Source organism: Megalops cyprinoides, chromosome 7 (assembly GCF_013368585.1).
Source record: "Megalops cyprinoides isolate fMegCyp1 chromosome 7, fMegCyp1.pri, whole genome shotgun sequence".
Taxonomy (NCBI): Eukaryota; Metazoa; Chordata; class Actinopteri; order Elopiformes; family Megalopidae; genus Megalops; species Megalops cyprinoides.
In genome coordinates this window covers 38,395,558-38,419,296 of record NC_050589.1, presented here as the reverse complement: position 1 = coordinate 38,419,296, position 23,739 = coordinate 38,395,558, and the positions used below count along the sequence as shown (strand labels likewise).

Genomic DNA, 23,739 nt, shown 5'->3' with positions numbered 1-23,739 from the left:
GTTATGAAACGCAGTCCAATAATATCAACACAGGATCTCAGGCTTTAAATTGTACATTAAAATGAACAGTAGAAACACATTCAAGCCTTTTTATAGGAAAAGAAAAAAATACAAACAGAAACACGAATAATGATAGTTTGTCTTTTTGTCCCAAACTGTCTAGTTTTGAGTGCACTCTTATTTTGTTTCGTTGGCGCGCTTTAGTTGGAGCTCATGAGGGAAACCTTGGATAACAATACCTCCGTGTATCGGTGAAATCAGCAGGACCAGACCGCGGAGAGCGAATGAATGAATCGCTCCCTCGTCACGGCAGCAACCGTCTCCGCCCGCAGCAACTCGCAGCGACAGCCCTCTGTACCCCTCGGCACCTGCTAGCAGCGTCGGTCCTCCGTCTCCCTTGGCAGCAGCTATCTCCGTCGACCCGGCGAAACTCCTCCCGTCCGTGCAGGTGATGTCTTCTCACAGCAATGACCGCACCGTCAGCTCAGCTCCGGCCAGCCACCTAGCCGAACTCGCCTCGCGTTCACCAACACAAACGCGTGACTGCCGTGGGGAGCCTGCCTCGCACACTCTCCATACGTGGTACAACTGTTCCCCCGTTCCCTGCTATCTGCTCCGCGCCATTAACTTTTTCGTCCCCCCCGCTTCTTTCCGGAAACTCTCACTCCAAGGTCATGAACTCTCGTACGAAATAAAAAAATACTTTTTCTGTTTTTTTTCTCAAAAGCATTCAGAACCCATGACATTGTATATTTTAAAGTCACACATTTTAAACAAAAATTATTTATCCATTTTAATATCCTATTTATCTCAACACTATTTATAAATTTTAACTTCGCCGTAACAACTGGCATTCTATCTTTAAATTATTCCCAGGAGAGGAGAAAACAAAATAAATACAACTGATATTTATCAGAGTATTACACCATCAAATAAATTTTTTTTTTGCCTCTGTGAAGATTGAGAATGGTAATGAAGCCATAATATGCTTGGAGGAGCCAGATCAAGAATCTGCAATTATTGTCAGGCCAAGGGTGAAGACAGTAGGTTATGACCACAGGGCCAAGGATCTTAAAGAAAAGTACAAGAAGGTTGAGGCTGCTGTCAAGACCAAGGTGAGTCAGCTCACCCAGCAGTAATAGAGTACACTTGCTTACAAAACATGCAGAGTAGCTGGACAAAAGTGCAAAATCAAAAATAACTATGAGTGGAAGGTAAACTTACATTTGCTTCCTAGGTAAGATATAGAACACTGAACTTTACAATCACTGGACATAAATGCCCAGAAACACTGAGCGATTAATTACATAATGCACACATTCATTCAGTGCCTACAGCCTGAGACCATGTGAGTCTGACATAGTTCATCAATTCACTATGGATTCAATCAGTTCTTCAAGTTTCTTCAGTACATGATTATGGGTCATTCCATTAAGTCCTTGAGTCTCTTGAGGAGAAAGGAGGGAGGCATCAAAGAAGCGAGGGACATGGAGGTTTAGCAGGAATTCCCTCTTCAGTACAGATGTGTTTTAAGCAAAGAATGCACGGAATGTGACTTGTGGGGAGGCATATGTCAGAAATCCTTGAAAAACTCTTCAATATGAGCATGCATTTCTGCGTGCATGACCAGAGGAAAGAATCTGGGAACTCATGTAACTCCTACATAGATAGTCCTTAATATGGTGACCAGATATCAATTTCAGTCACTGAGGATGTGAGGATGCAGGAAACAGAGAGATCAGCATTTTTAGACAAAAGCTTATATGAATCTTGTTTAATGTACTTTTCTCCATAATACTGAACTGTTTTGAAAATACTTTAAGGAAAAATTGAATATTTCAACAATATGTAAAACTGAGAAGTCAAAATACAATAAAAAGGAATGCCATATTGTTTAGCTAATGAAGTAATTGGCTCATTTTAATTAGGTATTTTTTAAGTAATCTAAGGTAAACATATTAAATGGGAATTACCCAAACACTGCAATGATAAAGCAATGTATTTCAGTGAATGGTGTACTGTTCTTCATAGTATTTCTTTGTTGTCAGAGATACAAAGCAGAGACTGATCCTGACCAAGTACAGGCTCAGTGACCAAATCCTAGCAATTGAAAAAGGTAGAGACAGACAGTCATGGCTACCAAAAGAAGAAAGACTATGTGGACACTGAGACAGGTGAGGAAGAAATGCACTCTCCTGCACTGTAATTTGCAAATGATTAAAGACAAATACATTAAGTGATTTTAATTGCACCTCCCCACATGGAAAGATGAAGACAAATTACAGATTGTTCTGAGAGAGGGAAATACTGCACCTTTAGCAGCAGGATACATATCCAAGTGCCACAGCCTGAGAGACAAAGGGCATGAAGTATCTGCCCAGTTACTGTATAAATGTAAATAAATACATAAACTTTAATCCCTGAGTCAGTTTTTATTTTCACTTTGTGCAGCTTGAGTTTATTGTATTTCATGAAAAAGTGTTTTTCAGAGATGGGAGTTACCTGAGAAAAGGTTTTGTATTTTTTTCTATTTATTATTGCAGTTTTGCACAATAAATGTTCTTAAAATACCTCTGTACTATGTGAAATATGTCCTAGTATATGTCCTAGTAAGTATGTTATATTTAAATATAACATATTTATAATAAATATGTTATATTTATTCCCAAGAAAGAAAATGCCAAGCCAGCTAAAGAAAGGGGATGTAGTAGATGCTTGCGTAGATGTATGTTGTTCACCTGCAGAAGCCACCAGTCCACTTGATGTTAGACAGCCGTTAGCCTACCTGTGTGTATGTAGCCTATGTCGTGGCTAAGTTCATTTAGTAAAGAACCTTAAACTAAACCCCGCCTGCCGCTTATCATTCAACACATTCTAGTTCGTAAAGGATGGGAGAATTTCTCTGTAGCCTGAGGGACTGTGAAGATCACTAGTATCTCTAGTATAAACCTTGCATACTCCAGGAGATTGTAATTCACCTCATCAAAAAACCATTTAACTACAGTACTGTACAATAAAAATGGGAACAATCAATATTTTACTTTCATAACAAAGAATATTTTTAAAAAAACTTAGATAGTTTTACTATTCACTATTAATACCATAACCCTCATAGTGCTTATCTACGGAAGCCAAGAATGGCCGTGCTTGCGATTATTTTTTTTAATGCTGTTCTCTCGAGATCATGAGTTAATTATTTTGTTATCTTGAGAAAACAAAAGGCTGATTTCTCGAGATAACGACAATTTATCACGAGAAAACAACTTCTGTTTTCTCGAGATCACAGGATAATTATGGAGAACTCAAAAATGAGTGTCTGGTTCATTTGATCACACCTGATCACTGAAGTGCGCTCGCCTCTGAAGTTGCAGCTGGCCTTCTCCTTAATTGATGAGGGTCTTCTCCTTTAATTATTGAGGACTGATCTCAATGTTATCTCTAACAGAAAGACACAATGCAATTTCTGCCTGTGTTAGACCTTGACTGAAGTACAGTCTGATGCGTTGATCAATATTGGGTACTCCTGATATTTTCAGCTTAAATCAGTTGCCACAAGATGCATGCTGGCATGGCACTTCTGATCTCTGATAAACATTATAAATAATAAGAGGAAACAACCTTTTGTTTTGTCACGATAAGAGTGATCATGATCAGAGTGAGCTGAGTGCTTTTGGCTGGAGACTATCTCTGCATTTAGCATGGGCTGAACACCACTGGGCCCAGCTCTCAGGGGCAGGGGTCCGCTGGGTGGGATTCTGCTGGGCTAGGGCCTGATGGACAGCTTTTGTGGGCTGGGCCCCACTGGATGGGTGACTTATGGGTGACGAGTGTCTTGTCATCCCTGCTGATGCTGTGGCGGGTCTCTGCTGGAGTGGTGGGTGCAGGAGGCTCAAGTGCTGCATCCTTTAGGTCCCCTGCAAATGTCAGGACTTCCTCCTGGTCAAGGTGTATGTGGTCGTAGAGGTGCGTGCGAGTTACAGTGGGGTGGTGGATGATGTTGACATTAGTCATAAAGGCACAGTCTTTTGGTATTTTCCTGTTTATTTTTTTATCATTTTCCAGTGCCAGAGGTAGCCTTTCCTTGGCACTAGGGTGGAGACTGTGATGTTCGGTCTGGGGAATTCTTTGTGCCTTTTCCACTACCTTTCTAACTGACTCGGACACTGTTTCTCCAGGGGCACGTCAACGGATGGGCAGGGGTGGGCGTACCCATCCAATGAAAACTCTGAAAAAAATCACCGTTATAGCTATTTTTCGAGCGTTCATAGTTTTCTGTAATTTTGTCATTGGTCATCAAAAAAAATGCACGCCTTTCCTATTGGCTATGTTGAAGGTGTGGGTGTCCTAGGTCAGTGCTCCTCCTTTACATTATCATGTTTTGCAAGCTGCATGTTTCTATTAAGTTACCGGCTCACTTGGTGGCCATTGGTTTAGTTATTAGCCAGCTGGCTAGCTAGCTCCAGGCTAGCTATAGCTGAATTGCTGCTAGTCACTGGAGTTGACTTGTTGGGTATAAAATAATTTTACAGAAGGATTACATTATTAGTTTTATTTAGCTAGCTAGGTAATCTTCCAGCATGGATAGGTGGCTCATTAAAAAACAGGCACCCTCAACCCCAGTGCATGCTGCCTCCACTGTCGAGCCCAGCACATCTACCAAAGCATTACTGCCTCGGTGTTGGGGGCAGCAAACGTCCGTCCTCTACAAAATCCAGACACACCATCCTCCAGCTCTGCCGTGTCCGCTCCTGACTTAAATATGGATAGCCCATCCCAGCCTAGTTATCCCAAGTGCCCATTTGGACAAACTGTGAGAAGCTTTAGTGCAGGCTGGTACCAGTCTCGACCATGGCTAGAATATTCTGTCCCACGTGATGCCTGCTTTTGCTTTCCCTGTCGCAAATTTGGGGTTTCCAATTCTGAATGAGAGGACATATATACGAAACGTGGATGCACTAATCAGAAGAGAGCACTTGAATGAGACGGTGGTTTCCCTATACATGCCTGTATGTGTATTCCTCACATTAGAGCAATGTCTGCATGGCAGGAATACCAGCATCGCTCAGAGACATGTGAAAGTATCATGCAGCTATTGGGTCAAACCCAGACAGAAGAGAACAGGTACTATGTTAAAAGCATGGGCAAAGTCATTCAGTTTCTCAGTGTAAGTGAGCTAAGTGAGTAAGTGGGCATTGTCAGGGGGATGGGGATGAGGCAGGTCTTTTAATTAGGCTGTTTGATTACACCATTCAAAAAGATCCCAAACTCACAGAAATTGCTAAATGCATCCCTGAAAATGCTAAATACACATCAAATGTCATTCAAAACGAAATAATTGAAACCCTTGCCAAAATGATTTTAAAAGATATCAGGGCCAAATATGAGGAAGCTGACTCTCCTGGACTTTGCATTAAAAGTGATGACACCAGGGATTGCTGTAACATTGAGAACTTAATAATATTAATATTTGTCCGCAACTCCATCCCAGAAGAACATTTAATTGGTTTGATTGACTTGGTTCAGCTTGATGCTGAATATGTGTGCAACCAAATTCTCTCTCATCTCTGGGCGTTTTCACATCTATAGTCCTTTTTAAACGAACCAAACTCAGTCCTCTTAAAGTGGACCAAAAAGTGGACCAACAGAAAAGGGACTCGGTTCTTTTTGTGTTCACATTGTGAGTTCACTTGAAAGAGGACTCAGTTCTCTTTCTGGTCCACTTCAGCTCTGATGGGGCCTCAGTCCTCTTGCTGTTCACACTATAGTTCCTCTGGAGTGCTCAGACCTCCGTCTGTTTGTTTTTTCGAGTGTCCCAGTGCAAAAGCATGTGATCTGTCTATGGTAAGCCTAAAGGGCTAAAATACAATGGCAAAAGGTGAAGCAAACCTGGAGCGCTTTGTGTTCACAATGCACAGGTTAAGCGAACCGCAACGCAGACTTGAAGGCTCTTGAGGTGGTCTCAGTTTGGTTCGCTTCAGAGGGGTCTGAGTGTGTTTGGAGTGTTCACATATGTGCAAAAAATGCTGACTAATCGCTCGGAGTTCGTTTTGAGGGCTGAAAGGGAGCAAGTATTGAAAACACCCTCTCTGACCTGGGATACAATGCTGACAGTTTAGTGTCTGTGTTATGATGGGGCTTCAGTGATGTCTGGGGTGAGGGGCAGTGTGCAGACTTTGCTGCAACAAAAAGTAGGCAAGGACATTCTGTATGTGCACTGCTACAACCACCAACTCCACTTGGCAGTGGTACATGTGAGGCAATCAGAACCTCTTGCAGAGAAGTTCTTTGAATGGTGCAATTCATTGAATACATTCTGTCACAGATACTATGTTGCACACAGGCACAATACTCCCACACTCAAAAGGCTACTAGAGATTTGCTGGACCAGCCATCATGATGTCACCAAGTCCATTGTTGACAATGAGGAAAGCATTATGAGTCTTTAGTCTGAGGATGACAGTGCTCCTTTTGATCTCAGTACAGAGGTGTGTGGTCTTTTGACACAGTTAAACAGACAGAACTTCTTTGACATTGGCAAATTTCTCCTCCATGTGCTTGGTGCGCTGAAGCCAGCCAATTCATTTCTGCAGTCACAAACAGTGGACTTGTGCACTGCAGGGGAGGTAGTGACCACTTCACTGGGGACACTGAAGGAGATGCGATGTGACTCGTTTTGGGAGGAGCATTTCTCTCAATGTGGAAATACCTCACGCTGTGAGGACAGTGCACTCACAGCGTGAAAATAGTGTTGTCAACTATTGGGCAAGGTGACTCTTATGGCCAAACTAGCACTCCAAATCAGCTCTTTTAAAAGAGTGTCAGGACTGCGGCTTCTTAGCCGGGTTTGTTTTTGCTTTCCTTGTCCATGTGCTTTTGTTTATCCCTGTGTTCCAGCCCTGCCCTGTTCTCCACCTACCTGGTCACCTGACTGCCTCCACCTGCCTACCTGCACACCTGAATCCCATCTCGCCATCAGCCTTGCCCTATATATTCCCCCTTTTGTTTCATGTCTCGTCGCTAGTTCGTCTCAGTTCATCTGTGTCACTACAAGATGTTTTTCCTGTTCTACCTGCCTGCCTGTTTTGCTGATCTTTTGCCTGTTTTCTTGACCACGTTTTTGGATTCTCAATTTGGCTTAATAAACAATGCGCTTTGTGCACTGTTTCGCTGTCTGCGCCTGAGTCCCTGCCTGAACCCTGATAAAGAGCTATGTTTAGCATTCTTGATGGAGATGGAGACAAAATCTGCACCTTTTCTTTACCACTCTCTCCTGAAGCCACTTCAGGTGCTTGCAGGCATAGAGCAAAATAGTATGAGCTTGCACAATGAAATTGCTGTGGCGAAAGAATAAACTACCCAACTGATGCAGACCTTTCTACAGTATGCAAATGCATTCAGGAGTACAAAGAGGCCTTCCCCATGTTGCATAGGCTGTATGTCACAGCACTCATCATCGGTGTGTCATCAGCTGGATGTGAAATCTCTTTTTCTACCTTGTCCTGCCCTCTCACCCCTCTCCACAGATCAATGCTGCATTCAGGGAAAAGAGATTTAGTCATTTTGGAATACGAGAAAACTATCACAAAAAATCTGGACATGAATCAGTTTGTGTATATATTATATATATATATATATATATATATATATATATACATACAAATGTTCATCATACAGGCACTGCTGTCTGACCCTGTGCATTCTATTCTATTGCAGCCTACGGAAGGTCCAAACCAAAATTTGCTCACAAGTTTTCCTCTTTAGTTCATCATACAAATGCTCATCATAAAATCTAAATCTAAATTTTACAGAATTTTTTTACATTTTAAAAATCTTTTTCAAACTGCTCTAGCCTTGCTTTTGTGCCATTATTATAGAAGTTTATTTTGAATTTTGGTGAATTTTTGATGTATTGAGATATAACTGTCTTATTGTTTTAATACCAGCCATTTTCAGGTCTTTATTGGCTATGCGGATGGCTGTGTGCCAGGTAGTTGGATGTTCTGTTCAGAAGAGCAGGTCTGCTTTGATTTCTCTGTGATTCAGCTGAATGAAGTCTGACCTCAGAAATCTCTGGGAATTCTTTCAGTAGCCAGGTCTTGCACTTTTCCCCCCAGTGTCACTGGTGACATCATCACAATATCTGATTTCAAGATTACTGAAGCCCCACCCCTTTTGTTCCTTTGAGATAAATGTATCCACTTTCAACTGTCAGAATGTCTGCACAGTGCTGGGATTTAGGTAGCCTCTTGGCTGGAAATATTAGCTAGCTAGCATGAAAAAAATGTAAAAAAGAAGTCTACCTCCCTCTTATTTATACCTCTTTCTCACGATTTGGTTCTTTTGTCCAAAAAGTGGCCTTTTTCTCTCCTTTTTCTCCTTCATCAGTGAATGATAATTACTACTACTTGGAATTTTGCACATGATTCTTCCTTAACCTTCCTATTATGTTGACCCTTTTCTTAGGTTCTTCAGGTTCTCAGTCCTGAGACTGAGATTATTTGTTGTAATTATTAATTAACAGCTATTGTCATTGGCCCACATTGTTGTAATGATTAGTTAGCATAATGTTGTCTTTGAATCACAAGGTCTCAAAAGTTTTATATTTTACCGGTAAATAGTAGCAAAAGGCATTTCTTTTCAGCATAAAGATCCATTTTAATGACAAAATTTACTCTGGCTAAAGCTGGCACATTTGTTACTAATTAGCATGTTTTCTAACCAAGGTAATTAGAAAATTTACCCTTAAATATTGACTGATAAATAATTACCTAGCTAGCTATGTTTACTAATTAATAATGTACCCATATTTGTACACATAATCATCCACATAAATTGGCTAGCTAAGGATTATGTGCACATTCCATGACTTTACAAATAAGTTAGTGCAATTGGAAACCTAAAGATTTGATTCTCAATACCACACACAGATATTGTTAGCCAGGTAGCCTGCATGGCTTTGTTTGAGAAATTCATTGATACCCTTGATTTATGCGCTACGTAGCAAGATACACCTGACATAATCTCATATTTTTAATAACTTTCAAACGTAATCATTAGAAAAAATACATACTCAGAGCAAATGCTACCTGATCTGATGTAAAATGATGCAATGTGATGGAAATGGGAAAAGGAAATTTTGTCATCACATCACTGACTAGTTCAGTCTCACCTTGCCCCCAACGCCACCCCCAGACAAGAAAGGTGATGATAAATGACATTTATAGGGCTGGGCGGTATGGCCTAAAATTTATATCATGGTATAATTTGAAGCACGGACTGCAACGGTATATATCACGGTATATTCATTCATTCATAATTATTACTGTTAACTCAATATGCATCAACGTGTGAAAAGGCAACTCAAAAACACTTCAAAAAAAACAAACAGTCCTTGTACTGCTTACTGCACATACTTTGGATTTGACTTTGAGATTCTACCTGACTGTGTCACATAAGGACTTGCTTCAGATTCACTCAGAGGTAGAATGGTTTTTTGTGTTGCGTCAGATAGGGCTGGGCGGTATGAAAATTTATAACGCGGTATAATTTGAAGCACGGACGGTAACAGTATATATCACAGTATATTCACTCAAAATTTCAATATAAATGCTTCTGAACGGGTAAAGCACTGGTATGGCATTTAAGGTATTTTAAGAACATTTATTGTGCAAAACTGCAATAAATAGAAAAAAATACGAAACCTTTTCTCAAGTAACTCCCATCTCTGAAAAACACTTTTTCATGAAACGCAATAAAATCAAGCTGCACAAAGTGAAAATAAACTTACTCAGGGATTAAAGTTCTCCCTCGCTACGACGAATTTCCGTCAACTGGATTCCAAAGCGGCATGTATGAGATCAGTGTAGATCCCAAGGGGGAAAAAAGCAAGGGGAGGGGGGTGTCACGGGATTTAGGAATCGCTACCAGGTGATAGGTAGCTGATTTGTATAGGCATATCGAAACAATCGGAGACGATAATATAGCCCCACAGTGTATTGAAGTGGTTAATCAATTAATCACGTCTCGGCGGACGTGCGCACATTCAACTTTAGTCTACACATAAACCGATGTTAGATTAACACCAAAATATAGGCTACATTTATAAACGTGACAAAATACCCCAAAACCCCGAAATCACAAGGGTCTTAATGTCTAGCAAGCAATAAAAATAGTTCAAATACGAAAAAAGTTAATTGTCAAAGTTTGTGACGAAGAAGAAGCGAGAAGCCGCGGTTCAAAAAGGAGCAAACTGCAATCTCACCACTCCGACGAACGAGAAGAAAGCAATCCTTTTACAACTGCCCACATCTTCCGACCGGGAATAATCCACAAGGAAAGTTTATTCCAGCAGCTAAAAATCGTGACAGTTTGCAATTAGATGAGCCCGAATGCATTCACCTGTGAATAGTGAACGCCCGAATAGTGTTCACCTGCATGCACACACTAATTTCCCCTCATCCCTAGCACTTGGCCTGTGAGGACGTCCTATCCGTCTTCATTATACAATGTCAATCAACTGTTAACACACACAATGTATACATAACTCAAGAGTAATGGAAAGAGAATAACGTGTTATTATTAAAAGAAAATAACATGCAGATAGACTTTTAATGGGTGGCCATTATAGTGGGACATGGGGGTTTTGAAGGGTTTTGTCACGTCGTTGTATGCAGGCTACATTTTGTCAGGTTAGGCTACTGCTTTGTGTGTGTGTGTGTGTGTGTGAGATAGAGAATGGGTGCGCTTCTGACAGTAGCGCAAACTCACGGTGTCCTGTAGGCTATACAGCCACCGTGCTCACAGTGTCCCGGACAACAATATTTTAACCCTTTCATGCGTACACTGGTGCGTATGCTAAAACCGGTGTGATTACAACACGAGATTGGAAAAACTGTAGCAAATATTTGCTTTGATAGCTTAATAATGCTAATGAAAACTTAAAGAACGTAACACGCGCTACACAGCATAAAAATAAGTCACGTGCGAAAGGGTTAATGCTTCAGAAAAATTCAGAAAATTAATTGCTGTCAGGTCAGCAAAGATTTGTGTTTGTAGATAAAGCTTAGTATTGTGTCTTTTTGATGAAGTTAAATCTAGATCTATGAGGGCTCTACCAGTCAGCACGACCGTAGGGCAAATTCATACTGGTGTACTTTCTATACCGTTTATACCGTCCACCCCTAGTGTCAGGCTTAGAAAAGATTTGTCCAGCAGTGAGACAGGATGGGGAGCATGGGATAAACCTGATTTGATGGGGTGACTGATGGTGATCTATTGGGTTGGACTTGCTGTACTGTTGTGGTGGTTCTTGGACAGGTAAGATGTGTCTGTGGGTCTGTCTGTATTCCTGACCTTCTGATTCGACAACATAGGATCTGGGTTCCTTGCAGATTCCTTTGATGGTTCCCATTCTGTTGTATCCATGAGGCATTTGTAGTCTAACCACTTCTCCTTGTGACAGTGGTCGAAGGGGTTTACTGGATTTGTCATAGCACAGTTTCTGAAGTCTGAAGTTGCACTTCTGCAGTTTCAGCATCACGCGTTGTAGACACACCGGTGTTTTGTGTATGGGCTTATTGAGTATTGTGACTAATGGCTGGTGGTCCGTTTCGATGTGGATTGGTTTTCCATAGAGGTAGTCATTGAATTTAGCACATGCAAACACTACTGCAAGAAGTTCTTTTTCAATTTGCGCGTAGCGCATTTCTGTCTATGTCAATGTCTGTGAGGCATCCACCACGGGAGCATTGTCTTGTAGGCATGCTGCGCTGAGTCCAAAATTGGAAGCGCCACAGGTGAGTGTGACAGGCTTGTGGATGTTATGTTTGTGGGTTGCACAGTTCGCGGAATTTTCGTTTCAAACATTCCAGATTTTCTCTAGATTCAGCAGCAGTAACAAAGTGGCTTTGCTGTCCTTCCCCTGCATACACAAATGCGCGATGGCTTCAGAGCTGGCTGAGTTGAGAATGAATGCCCGAGTTTGAGCATTTTTGAGCATTATGAATAAGTCATATTCTTGTTCAAATACACACCAGTTTTCAGCAATATTGCCATCAAACACTAATGGATTGGGTCTTCGAAATCCTTCTGTCATATTTCCTCTTTACTGACACAGAGAAGAGATTCTCTCTTATCAGAGAGTTGCAGCTATTGTCACCAAACACAAGAATTCTAAAGGGTACAAGGCTATCTCAAAAAACCTTGGCATCCCTGTTTAAACAGTTCGCAATGTTATTAAGAAGCTTACTATGCATGGAACTGTCAAGAACCTCCCAGGATGAGTTGGAAAGAGTCTTTGGAAGTTGGTGTGAACTGTGAAAAAACCACCACATAAAACATCCAGAGCTTAAGGCTGACCTGGAGCAATTTGGAGTGATGGTTTCAACCTGTATCATATGCTGCACACTAAACCGAGAAGAGCTTTATGGGCAAAGGCCAAGGAGGACCCCACTGCTGAAAGAAAAAGATAAAAAGGCAAGACTGATCTTTGCCAAGATGTACCTAGACAAACCACAGTCCTTCTGGGAAAATGTTCTATGGGCAGATGAAGCCAAAGTAGAGCTCTTTGGAAATGCAGATCAGCGATTTGTTTATAGGTGACAAAATGAAGCTTACAAGGAAAAGAACACCCTACCTACTGTTAAATATGGTGGAGGATCTGTAATGTTGTGGGGCTGCTTTGCTGCCTCTGGTACTGGAGGCCTTGAATGTGTTAAAGGAACTATGAAATCAGATAATTAGCATTTTAGAGCAAAATGTGCTACCTAGTGTCAGAAAACTAGGTATGGGTCAAAGATCATGGGTCCTCCAACAGGACAATGACCCAAAAGCACAAAAGAATGGTTGAAAAGGAAAAAAAAATTTTAAACTGGCCAGCAATGAGTCCTGATCTCAGTCCGATTGAAAATCTTTGGAAAGATCTGAAAGCTATTGGGAAAAGGAATCCTGCAGACATTTAAGCGGTTGAACAAATGGCAATTGAAGAGTGGGAGAAACTACCAGTAGACAGGTGCAGGAAGCTTATAGATGTCTACAAGAAACGTTTAGAGGCTGTCATTGCTGCCAAGGGTTATGTAACCAAATATTAGGGAAAGGTGCCTTTTATGCTGTCAGGTCACATTTTATGTTTATTTTGTGAAATCACTACATTTAAGTTGAAAAGGCATCTTTTTTGATGAATTACTTTGGGCATCCTTATAAAATATTCTGATGACACAAAGTTGGTGCATTTCCAATTATTTCTCAAGATATTGTACATGATGTACATACCAATAATGTTGACCAGAACTGTACACCTTTATCAGACCACTGCCAAATAAATGTATTCTTAAAAAGAACTGGATTAACAAAGATCAAACAGACAGAGCCCTGCAGGTTAATGAAACTAAAACAAACATACAAATGGGCTCCTAACAGTGTGGTTGAATTTACCAATGCAATTCATACTGCAGAGATTACTAACCTTATTAGCACATTCCTCTTAACACAGTTCCAGCCAGACCCAGTTGGTGTAAACCTAGCAGTTACTCAAATTTTTGAAATCCATTACTGTAATTACTATAAAGCAGCATCTAAATCAAATCTTTACAAAGTTAACATCAAACATAAAAGAAAAATAGTTTAATAAAGAATGCAGAAACATAAGGGAAAAACTCAGACATTTATCTAATGAAAAACATCATAAGCCACAAGATATCAATTTAAGAAAATACTGTGAAACACTAATAGAATATAAGAAACCATTAAGCAGAAAAAAACAGAGCATTACAACAAAACTCTTACAGAAATTGAGGACTCCATTAACCAAACTCACTTGTAGGAAAGACTACAAAACAAACCCAAGAGCAAGTCATAATAAATAGCAAAATTTGGAAAAAAAATTTGAATCCTTTATAAAGACAATTTTCTAAGGACCTCCAATAAGCTGATGCTGTCAGGGTGACATTTTTGCATTTAAGCCTTAAACACAATACTCCTGAGCTGCAGAGGGCCTTACTTAATTTGTTCAGCTTGTTCAGATGGCTGCTTCATCCACAATATAAATATATAAAGAGATAAATTTAATTCCAATACTTACTATGGCATCTGTGTGTGAGCCACCAAACTGAACCTACACACCCTAATAAATCAGCATGTTCCCCATGCTTCATTGATTTTAAGAAAGCATTTGAAGTGGCAGAGGAGCTGCTGCATTGCCACAATACCACAGAGAAACCAAGGCAGCTGTTGCACTTCAAAAAACCAAAAAAGAATTAGTCTTCATATAGTTTCCTCTATGCATTGTACATTCCCCTGTCAAAGCCCTTCTGTCACATTAAGGATGTCCTCCCTACCCTTAACAAAGACACAAGCCATTTTCAGGCCCAAGGATATGGATATCTTCAGGGATCAGAATGCCAGAGCTAGAACATTGCCAGATTTCAGTGACATAAAAGTAAACATAACTACATTACCGACCAATAACCATTGAACAGTTTTAATCATCCCACAAGAAACAGCCATGATGTCATCAACAAAAACAGGAACTCCTGTAGTTCTACTGTAGCTCAAGTCTGTACATTGTCATTTGCTTATGAGGGAACTCTTCACACCTATTGCTCACTTTTTGGCAACAGTACATTTGATTACATAGTCACAGATTTCAGAGAATTTACTGTCACTGTTTACCAAAGTACTATGTTCCAGAAAAGAACAGAAACAAACACCACCATACTCTGGTTGTTTTCAGGCACACTGCATTGCTAGTCATTGCTGCATATTAATTCAGAAAAATCTGAAATCTAAACTACAATTAGCCTCACCTGTATTTTGGTCTGCTGTATTGACTTCACACCCACATTTCATAGGCTGTGCTGTAACTACACTATCAGCAAAGCAAAGTGACAAAAGCTGAACTTATTCAAACTTTCACTGTCAATATGGAAAAACATACAATTCACACCATAAGTCATAAGACAAAGCAAAAAATTCTTACTGCTTCATTTGAAAACAGGATTAAAAAATCCTAAAAACAGGATTTCTTCTGATCTTGGCTTTTTTTGTAAACTTGTGTGTCAGAGCCGCCCCCCCCCCCCCCCCCCCCCCCCCACACACACACACACACACACAGTCCAGAAAGTCCAAACAAAATCATACAGAAGGGTTCGTAACAGAGCAGGGGAACTCCACACAACAATCACTGGAAAAATGACATACACTCACAGTGAAGAAGGTGTCAACCAGATAATTTTGCATTCAGGTACAATGATAAAAACATCTATTGAAAATGTCAAGAAACAAACCTATTAATAGAAAGCTATTAAAGAAGCTTGATACAGAATGCAATATAAGAAAAGGACTAAGAAAACTACCAAATCAAAAACATGTCCACAAAACCCTGATCCTTATGCCTAAACCGACGAGACGAGACACTAAACCACTACGAGCACATACATAGAAACAAAAGACACTACATGTTCATAAGCAGCTGATACTAACTGAGGAGTCCATATACTCTTAACTGTTTCTGGGAATACTCGATTTCCTTGAATAAATAAAAATAAGAAACTGGAATTCAAAATAGAGATACATTATTCTGCACAAATACCTTAACTGTATCTGGTCTATAATTGTGGATATAACTTCATGGTCGTGGGGGGGGGGGCATAAACAGTGCTGTTACTATAGCAAGAGTGACTACGTCAATTCATAGCTCTGTGCATCCACTTCATGCTGAAACAGAGCTGACTGCATATCAAACCTACCTGCTTCTGCTTCTGTTTGGCTTGAAAAAAAATAAAAATAAAAAATCAGAGAAAACTCCAGAAAAAAATCTGTCAATCTGTTCTGTGATGCAACCTCTGCCCCCTCATCAGCCATGTATATTTTCTTTTGAATGTTTTTACTCATTATCCAGACTTAAACCAAGAAAGTTTTCATGAATTCAAAAGAGTATCTGCACTCTGTATAATATTTGTAATTGCTTTAAATGATATTAATATAAGCCCAGTTTTATACCACATCATTATGAAACAGATTCCTGGGTTTTTAAATGAGGCCTCAGTCACTATGACCATAGACTAAATATGATTCACTCTTCTCCCAGATGCAGCTGACACATACTTGTCCCAAATACACTTACCTGCAGAGGCGGGAGCCCCCCTCCTTCCTCCAGAACCCAGACTTGAAGATGTGTTGCCTCCCACTTTCCTGCAATACACACAGGTATAAACAGTTACACCTGGGCACCACCTGAGTTGTGTGATGTGGTGGTTAGGGAAGTGTAATCAGACAGATCTGGAAAAAAAACTAATTTCATAAAAGGAAACTGAGTACAAAATCAATATCTCACTGTAAAAGTGTTAAAACCTTGGTAACATTGAACTTGATAATCCCCCCTCAAAAAAGGGTCCTTCCTTGCTTGGCCACCAGGGGGCAATGTTGTTGTGAGAGGAGCAGCGGATGGTCGTGTCAGGGTTTCAGGTGGAAGGACCCAGGCGCAGACCAGAATGCCAGACTTAGGCATTTTATTATACAGCACAAGCCACAAAACAGTTGTCAAACTGTTACAGTCAAACAGTCCAAGTCAACACCAGTAGAGCCACAAAAACAGGCAGAGGTCATTCACAGGAGATTAAACAGGTAAACAGGAACAGAGGGGCACAGGCAGAAATCAAACATGAGTGTACAGATATAAGCTTTAAACAGGTGAGAACAAAACAGGCTAATATACTAAGACAAACTGGCAGAGAACAAAGAAAAGAGAGGGATATTTATACACGGACTAATAATGAATTAACAGGGAACAGGAGAGCAGGACAGGCTTCAGGTGGTGGGTGTGGCAGAAGAGCAGCTTGACATGACAGGAGGTGGAACAAGGAAGCACATGGGGCTGTAAACAAAAACAAAAGCATATGTGGGCAAAAATAAAAACAAATACACACCCTCATTGACAGACAGGAAGACAGAAATACAACACAAGGAAGACATCTGAAGCTGAAGTTCTGACAGGTTGAGTAAGATGGAGAGGGAGACTCTTACCTCTGCTGTTTCTGCTCCTGCTTCAGCCTTATGGCTTCCAGTCGGAGGGGGCTGGGGATGAAGGCAACATCAGCCCCCTCCTTCACTAACCTTCCGATCCACCAGTCATTGTTAAATTTCTGACAAAAAGAGAAATAAGAAAAAGTCAGAGATGGAAGAATTTATCTTGGAAGAATTTAAATAATTTGTAATAATTTCTTTACATTCTTATCTCAAGAGGTGAATCAGTGAATGTGTTGAGTGTATCTGCTATATCTGGTGACTTACTAAATTGTCAGTAGGTAAGACTATTAGTACATCAAAGGAACATAAAGCATAAGGATATAAAATGGGTAATGACAATAAATAATAACAGTGCTATATTTGTATTTCTGTAATACTCACAGACACTGCTACCATACTGTCATACAGACAGGTAGACCTGGCACAGCTCATACACCTAACCCCTGTACAATTCTCACAGTGAGACTAGTCACAAGAGTATGAGACTACCTAATGGGTTGATCCATCATGCAGTGCCAAAAAACAGTGCTCTCACTAGCAAAACACAAAACAATATAATTTGTTCAGCTCAGTGAGTCATTGATGGCTCCAACAAATTTAGCATGAGTCATTGAGGGTTGATGCATCCCCCACCTCTTTAATGTGCAGAAAGTCTTTGGTTTCGAAGTTGACTGCTAACCCCTGAACGGGACATTCTTCATCCAGTGCCCCGCAGTAGCCTACATTGGTTTTCACTGCAAATGCCACTGGTTTAGTCTGCAAAGGAAACTGGGTCAGAGGGACTGCTGATGCGACAGGACCTATTCTTCAGCTGCTGTAGAACTGGCATTTCTCTTCTCCACTTGTGGGCCTGCAGTCTGGGTCATCAAGATCATCACAAACCACATATTCTACCACAGGCACTGACTCTGTGTATAACCAGATACAGTGGTGTTCAGATTAAACAAGCTTTATACAATAAGGCAGCGTTTCCCAAACCTCCCCTGGAGGACCCCTTGTCCTGCATGTTTTAGATCTCTCCCTTCTCCAACACAGCTGATTCAAATGATCAACTCATTATGAACTCTTGAAGCTGCTTAATAACAAACTGATCATTTAAATCAGCTGTGTTGGAGCAAGGAGAGATCTAAAACATGCAGGACAAGGGGTACTCCAGGAGAGGTTCGGGAAATGCTGCAATGAGGAAAGCTAGACCCCAATAAGACAATGGTAAGGATAAACTCAGTTTAGTGAACGAATGAAAAAGAAATATTTGTGAGGCAGACTAAGTGAGGGTGCCTATCACCCCGGTTCAGTTTTTGTCATGTAATGGTTCCTGTAAAAAAAAACCCCTACAGACCCTGTCACAGAGCAGCTGTCCATTGTTGTAAAGTATGAATAAACTGGCTTCAAACACTTTTATGCTTGTTTTTCTCCATAGATGAATTGAATGTAAGATCATTCTACATTTACATTTTGTCACTTGGCACTTGACACTCTTATCCAAAGCAATGAACAAGATGGGTACATTAAACAATACATTTACACTGTTGACATTGGCATTGCTGAATAGCACGCATGGAAATACAGTTATGATGTACTGAAAATGTTGCAAAACCATGTAGATGTTATTTCCAACCTCACCAATGAATACCACACATATCACTTCAAATCATGCTCACCCCTGATGAGAGAAGCTAAATACGTTTCTACAGAATGTTCCAAGTTCTACATCTTCAGTTCTTAACCCCCAAGTTCAAAGATGTAAGATCATTGTTCATTTGGTTTTGGTGCACCACCATAAAAATGCTCGTCTTCAGTGCTGAGTCAAATTCATATTCCTGATTTCCTGATGTGATTTTCTGATCTTCTCTAATGTGATCTTACCTTGGCTCTCTCTAGCTGCAGCTGGGCCTGGCGTTCGGCCTCACGCCGACCCGCCTCCTGGTCCTCCTCCACAGACACGTCGGAGTCCGAGGGTCTACTGGTGTAGGAATCGGCTGAACCCTGGGGCCATGTGTATGTGTGTGTGTGTGTGTGTGTGTGTGTGTGGGGGGTGGGGGGGGTGGGGGGGGTGGGGGGGGGGGGTTAGACATCTCACCCACTAGAACATTCCTGTGAAACACTCCTTCTTTGAGAGAACCTTTCAAAGCATATGGTAAACATGCAGCATGAATCTGTAAAATGTCATTTTGTCAAAATATGGTGCTAACATTCTTTAATGAGGAACGTCCTGCACATGTTATTTCAGTAATTGTTCGAATGCTGCTTAAACCCTTTGTTACAGCCCTGATTCTGTCAACTCCAAATATCGACACCCAAATGTAGCGGGCTGGAGAAAATCCAAGTGGACAGAGAAGTTGTTCTGGATGTTGCTGAAGCCCTCTGTCAGTGTCTGTTAACCCGGTGTCTCTCTATGTTTCCCTCCCTTTCCGTCTCCTCTGCCTGCTCTCTCTCTCCCTCCCTCCCTCCCTCCTTCCCAGCCCTTCCCCCATTTTCTCCATCCCACTGCCCCTTTCTTCCCTCCCCACCCCCCCCACCCCCCTTCCCTCCATCTCTCTTTTTTTTAAGCCCTGCTTAGGAACTGCATGACTGAGTTTAATTTAGTCCCTGGAAGCATGTCTTCAAATATTCACCTCCTGTGAGCTCTGATTTAACTGAGTCTTCTGTTAAGCATGGCTGGTCTTTTCTCTAGATGGTTGTTGGTTTCTAGCTGGAAGCTTTTCAGCTCCTGTACTCTCTTTGTTCTTTTTGCTACCATTCGTTTACTAACCCCCCACCACACACACACACACAAATGTTTCCATTGAGGTATGCACACATGATAGATACAATGAGTTGATATCCTGCAAACTTGGCTACAAATCTGGAATACCTCCAATCATTTCCCATGCTAACCTTATAAACCCAGCACGTTCTCCCTCTCCACTGACACAATAAACAGTGTTCTCAGAACCAAACTGATGCACTGAGATCCCTACCCCTACCCCTCCTCAGAAGGTAATTTAAACCTGCCCCCTCCACACCCACAAACATATCTCTCTCTCACACACAACACACATACACAGTCAAACATACAACTTTTTCTCTTCCTCTCTCTGTCTCTCTTAAACACACATACATACACACAGAAACCTTTTTCTCATACACACCAGATTAAATTATCTAGTAAAAATGCATATGTGCCCAAACAGAGGGAGAGTGTCTCAAACATGGGCGCTGAAGCTGAATTGAGTGAATGAATAATTTAGAGAAGTGGTTGGCAAGAGAAGTCAGTTTAACTATTTTTCCTGCCTCAGCATTAACTGTTTAAAGGCAAAGATCCAGGTCAGAAGATCAAAAGATACACAAATAATTATATATGAAAACCTGATTATTCACCAATATTCCTCTAGCTGCAGCTGCCCATATTCCTTCACTCATTCATCTCATACTCCACACACACATTGACATACACAGATACATTTTGACACACACACATACACTTACTTAAGCACATACATACACACAAATGCATGTACTCATGCACTGCCACACTTAAACTGACAACACTGAATTGTTTTATCTTTTCTTGTAATTACAGCGCTGGTTTATCAATGCCTGCAGTGTGGTCCTCATAACTGCATGAATTATCCCAATGTATGTACATATCCCTATATATCTTTATAGTTTTGCCTCATAGATATCACACCAGCCACTTCATGTTTGGCCTTAATGTATGCAGTTTATGTGGAAAAGGATTGCCATGCCTGCTATCGCAGGTCATTCATCCCAACTGTGGTCAGACTGTTTAATAATATCATTGGGCAATAAACCCCATCACTCAGTAAATAAATACTATGGTGTAGTTCTCAATTTTCTATTTCACTGATTATATATAGGTTGCACTCAGTGCTCATTTCTGCACTGTATTTTTTTACTTCTAATGTACATATATTTACTAATTTATTGATTCTTGACTTCTTATATATATATTTCTTTGTATTTTCTTTTGTATTTTTGTATTTTTTAACTTATTGCACATTGCCACTTTTCCTTTCTACCTCTGTCTTAATGCTGCTGTGACATGTGAATTTCCCCGCTGTGGGATCAGTAAAGTTCTATCTCATCTTATCTTATCTTATCTTAAAAGAAATAAATGAGATGTTGAATAGTGGCAAAATTTAGCCAGCAAAGGGACCTAAAGTTTCAAAACACATCACCAAAACAGACAGCTAATTCCATGAGATTCTGTATTGCGCAATGAGCTGATATCACTGTGTGTGGCAGCAGTATGAGGGCCAATTATAGAAAGCTTAATAATGCAGTTATCCTCCACCCATAATGAAATAACTTAACTTTTGAAAACTTGAAGTAATTTCTAATATATTGATCTTGTAACTTTTGCACAGGTGCAGGTGTCAGTGTTATGGCCCATGCAATTTTTTTTGTCTTGAATACTGCCTGATAGGCCTACATATACATATTAATCTCAGCCAATCAACCAGCTTCCTAATGAAACTTGGAGCAGTGAGATAAAAGCATTGCAGAAAGCCATCTAGACTGAACTCCAAATAGAAATGCTTCATTGAGCTCAACAGTCTGATTCCAACTCATTCTAATAGACTTTGTTTCACATGAAGTGTTTTAGACTCCAATGTGCATTAATGGTGCATTAACTCTAGCGGTCCATAAAGAAGATTCCTGTTTTGTTGAGAATTTTGATATGAATGAAAGAATAAATATGGAAACTAAAATACCTCCAGATGGTTCCATTGAACTTCCAAAAAGTAGAATGTTGGTGTAGATTTGTTTTATTCGATTTTATTTAAAAGGTTAATAAACATATGATTAAGATGACCCTCTTGTATTTTCTGGAAAAAATTCATTATTTGTGAACAGTATGAGTTTGCTGTGTGTAATGCTATTACAATTCAAGAATGAAATTTTACGTTTGTTTTTAATGTTTTATCTTTCAGAATCTAGTAAAATCTAGTATGTACATTGGCACCATTACATCATGTTTTTAGTTCTAGTTTAATCAGGGATATGAGTAAACATGAAAGACACTGTAACTGTAAAGCTTTCTAGCCAGCCAACTTCCTAGTGTTAGTTAGCTGCCTACTCTGATTAGCAAGTTAACTGTTCTACCATAATTATAGCTGCTAATTTTATTCATCAAAATGATACCTCAGGGTCATTATAGTTATTTCTGTAATAAATCACAAAAAGGCTCTCATTGTACAGGAGTAAGTCCTGTCAACCTGCCGTAACCAGATAGATGGCACACCTGTAATCCCAATGTCCAAACTGTAGACAGCAGGTTAACTCAAGTACCTTAACTAAATAGCAACCATGGTTATATTTCTCTAGTAAACTCATATTAACAATACTACACTGTAAAACATATAAGCTAGATAGCTAACACTGATAAAATACAACATCATAGCCATTATACATGTGAAGCAAGCTAATGTACATTCAACCACTTCTCAGATTCCTCTTGGAAGTAAAAACAAAACTGTTCTACCAAATGGAATATACTGTAATATACTGAGGAATATGTAGTTCATACATTGCAAATACAATTAAAATGTCTTCATGGAGATTAAAAATACATTTAAATGTACCAAAATTACTATAATTTACATATTTTATAATATTTTGATAGAGCTAAAAATATAATATCTAAAATATATTCTCAACACACAGTTCCTTGTATTAATTGGGTTATTATGCAAGCCTGGCTACATATGTAAACAAATAGTTACTAGTTCCATTCCAGCAAGATAGATATCTGCCTAAAAGCTGAACACTTTTTGTTACCATGGAATCTCTTCTCACCACCTGGCAAGGATAGAGGAAAGAATGATAACAAGTAACTACTGCTGTATATATCAGCAAATCAGTTTGGCCAATGAGCTGTTTCTCTCACAACAACTTTAAGCATAGATGGAGCCAGGTAGTATACCATACCTCAGAGTTCACTGTAACTGAAATGGGGAATAGACGATCAATAAATATCTCTTATCCCAATGTTTCTGAACAAAGGCATCCAAACATTACATTGATAAAAAGAGACCCCCTTCCTTTTGCAGATTCTTTATTCATGGTTTCAAATTCTGGAGCCAGGCAACAAATTTTGTTCATAGGTTCACTCTTTACCCTGACTGCAGAGTGCCATACCAACCTTCATTATTACATTGACATTTGCATGTGCTGTCAGATATCCTTTGCTTAACTAAATAGAGACCATCCAGGTCATTGTGTTATCAGAAATTACTTTTTTGCAAAAAACATCTTGAACATAGCATGCACAGGGAATAGTTCCAGAACTTCAGAAAGTACTGTTAACTACTGAAAAATTATATCAAATATGCTTTAAACATGAAATAAACATAGTTTATAAACTGAACTGAAAATTCATTCATCAAGATTAATATATATGACAGTAATACACTTCATCCAGGTTCATTGCCTTAGTTTCAACTATTCATGTCACTAGCATGCTGCACCAAAGCCTTCATCTTTTCTGCTGAGTTTAGAAAGGATTTCAGTGTAGACTGTAATGCTCAAATGCAAACCAGCATTTAGATGGACATTACACACATTTATTTAATGATCTGGGATAGCACCCTGCCTCTGTATATATAGCTTATACTATAATGTAATGTAATATAATACTGCATAACATAATATAATACTGTATAACATAACATAATATAATATAATATAGAGTTGGAGAAAGGTGTTAGAAGA

General features: G+C 39.9%; 1 protein-coding gene across 1 annotated transcript in view; it reads right to left on the bottom strand.

The window, feature by feature from the left end:
• Window positions 1–23,739, bottom strand: part of cacnb3b (calcium channel, voltage-dependent, beta 3b) — a 55,214-nt gene that overhangs the window by 14,938 nt on the left and 16,537 nt on the right. The window contains exons 3-7 of the mRNA XM_036533571.1: window positions 18,889–19,008; window positions 17,656–17,778; window positions 17,020–17,138; window positions 16,121–16,188; window positions 15,744–15,763 (exon numbers count right to left, since the gene is read on the bottom strand). Coding sequence (XP_036389464.1) covers window positions 15,744–15,763; window positions 16,121–16,188; window positions 17,020–17,138; window positions 17,656–17,778; window positions 18,889–19,008 — 450 coding nt within the window. The remainder of the gene's footprint in view (window positions 1–15,743; window positions 15,764–16,120; window positions 16,189–17,019; window positions 17,139–17,655; window positions 17,779–18,888; window positions 19,009–23,739) is intronic.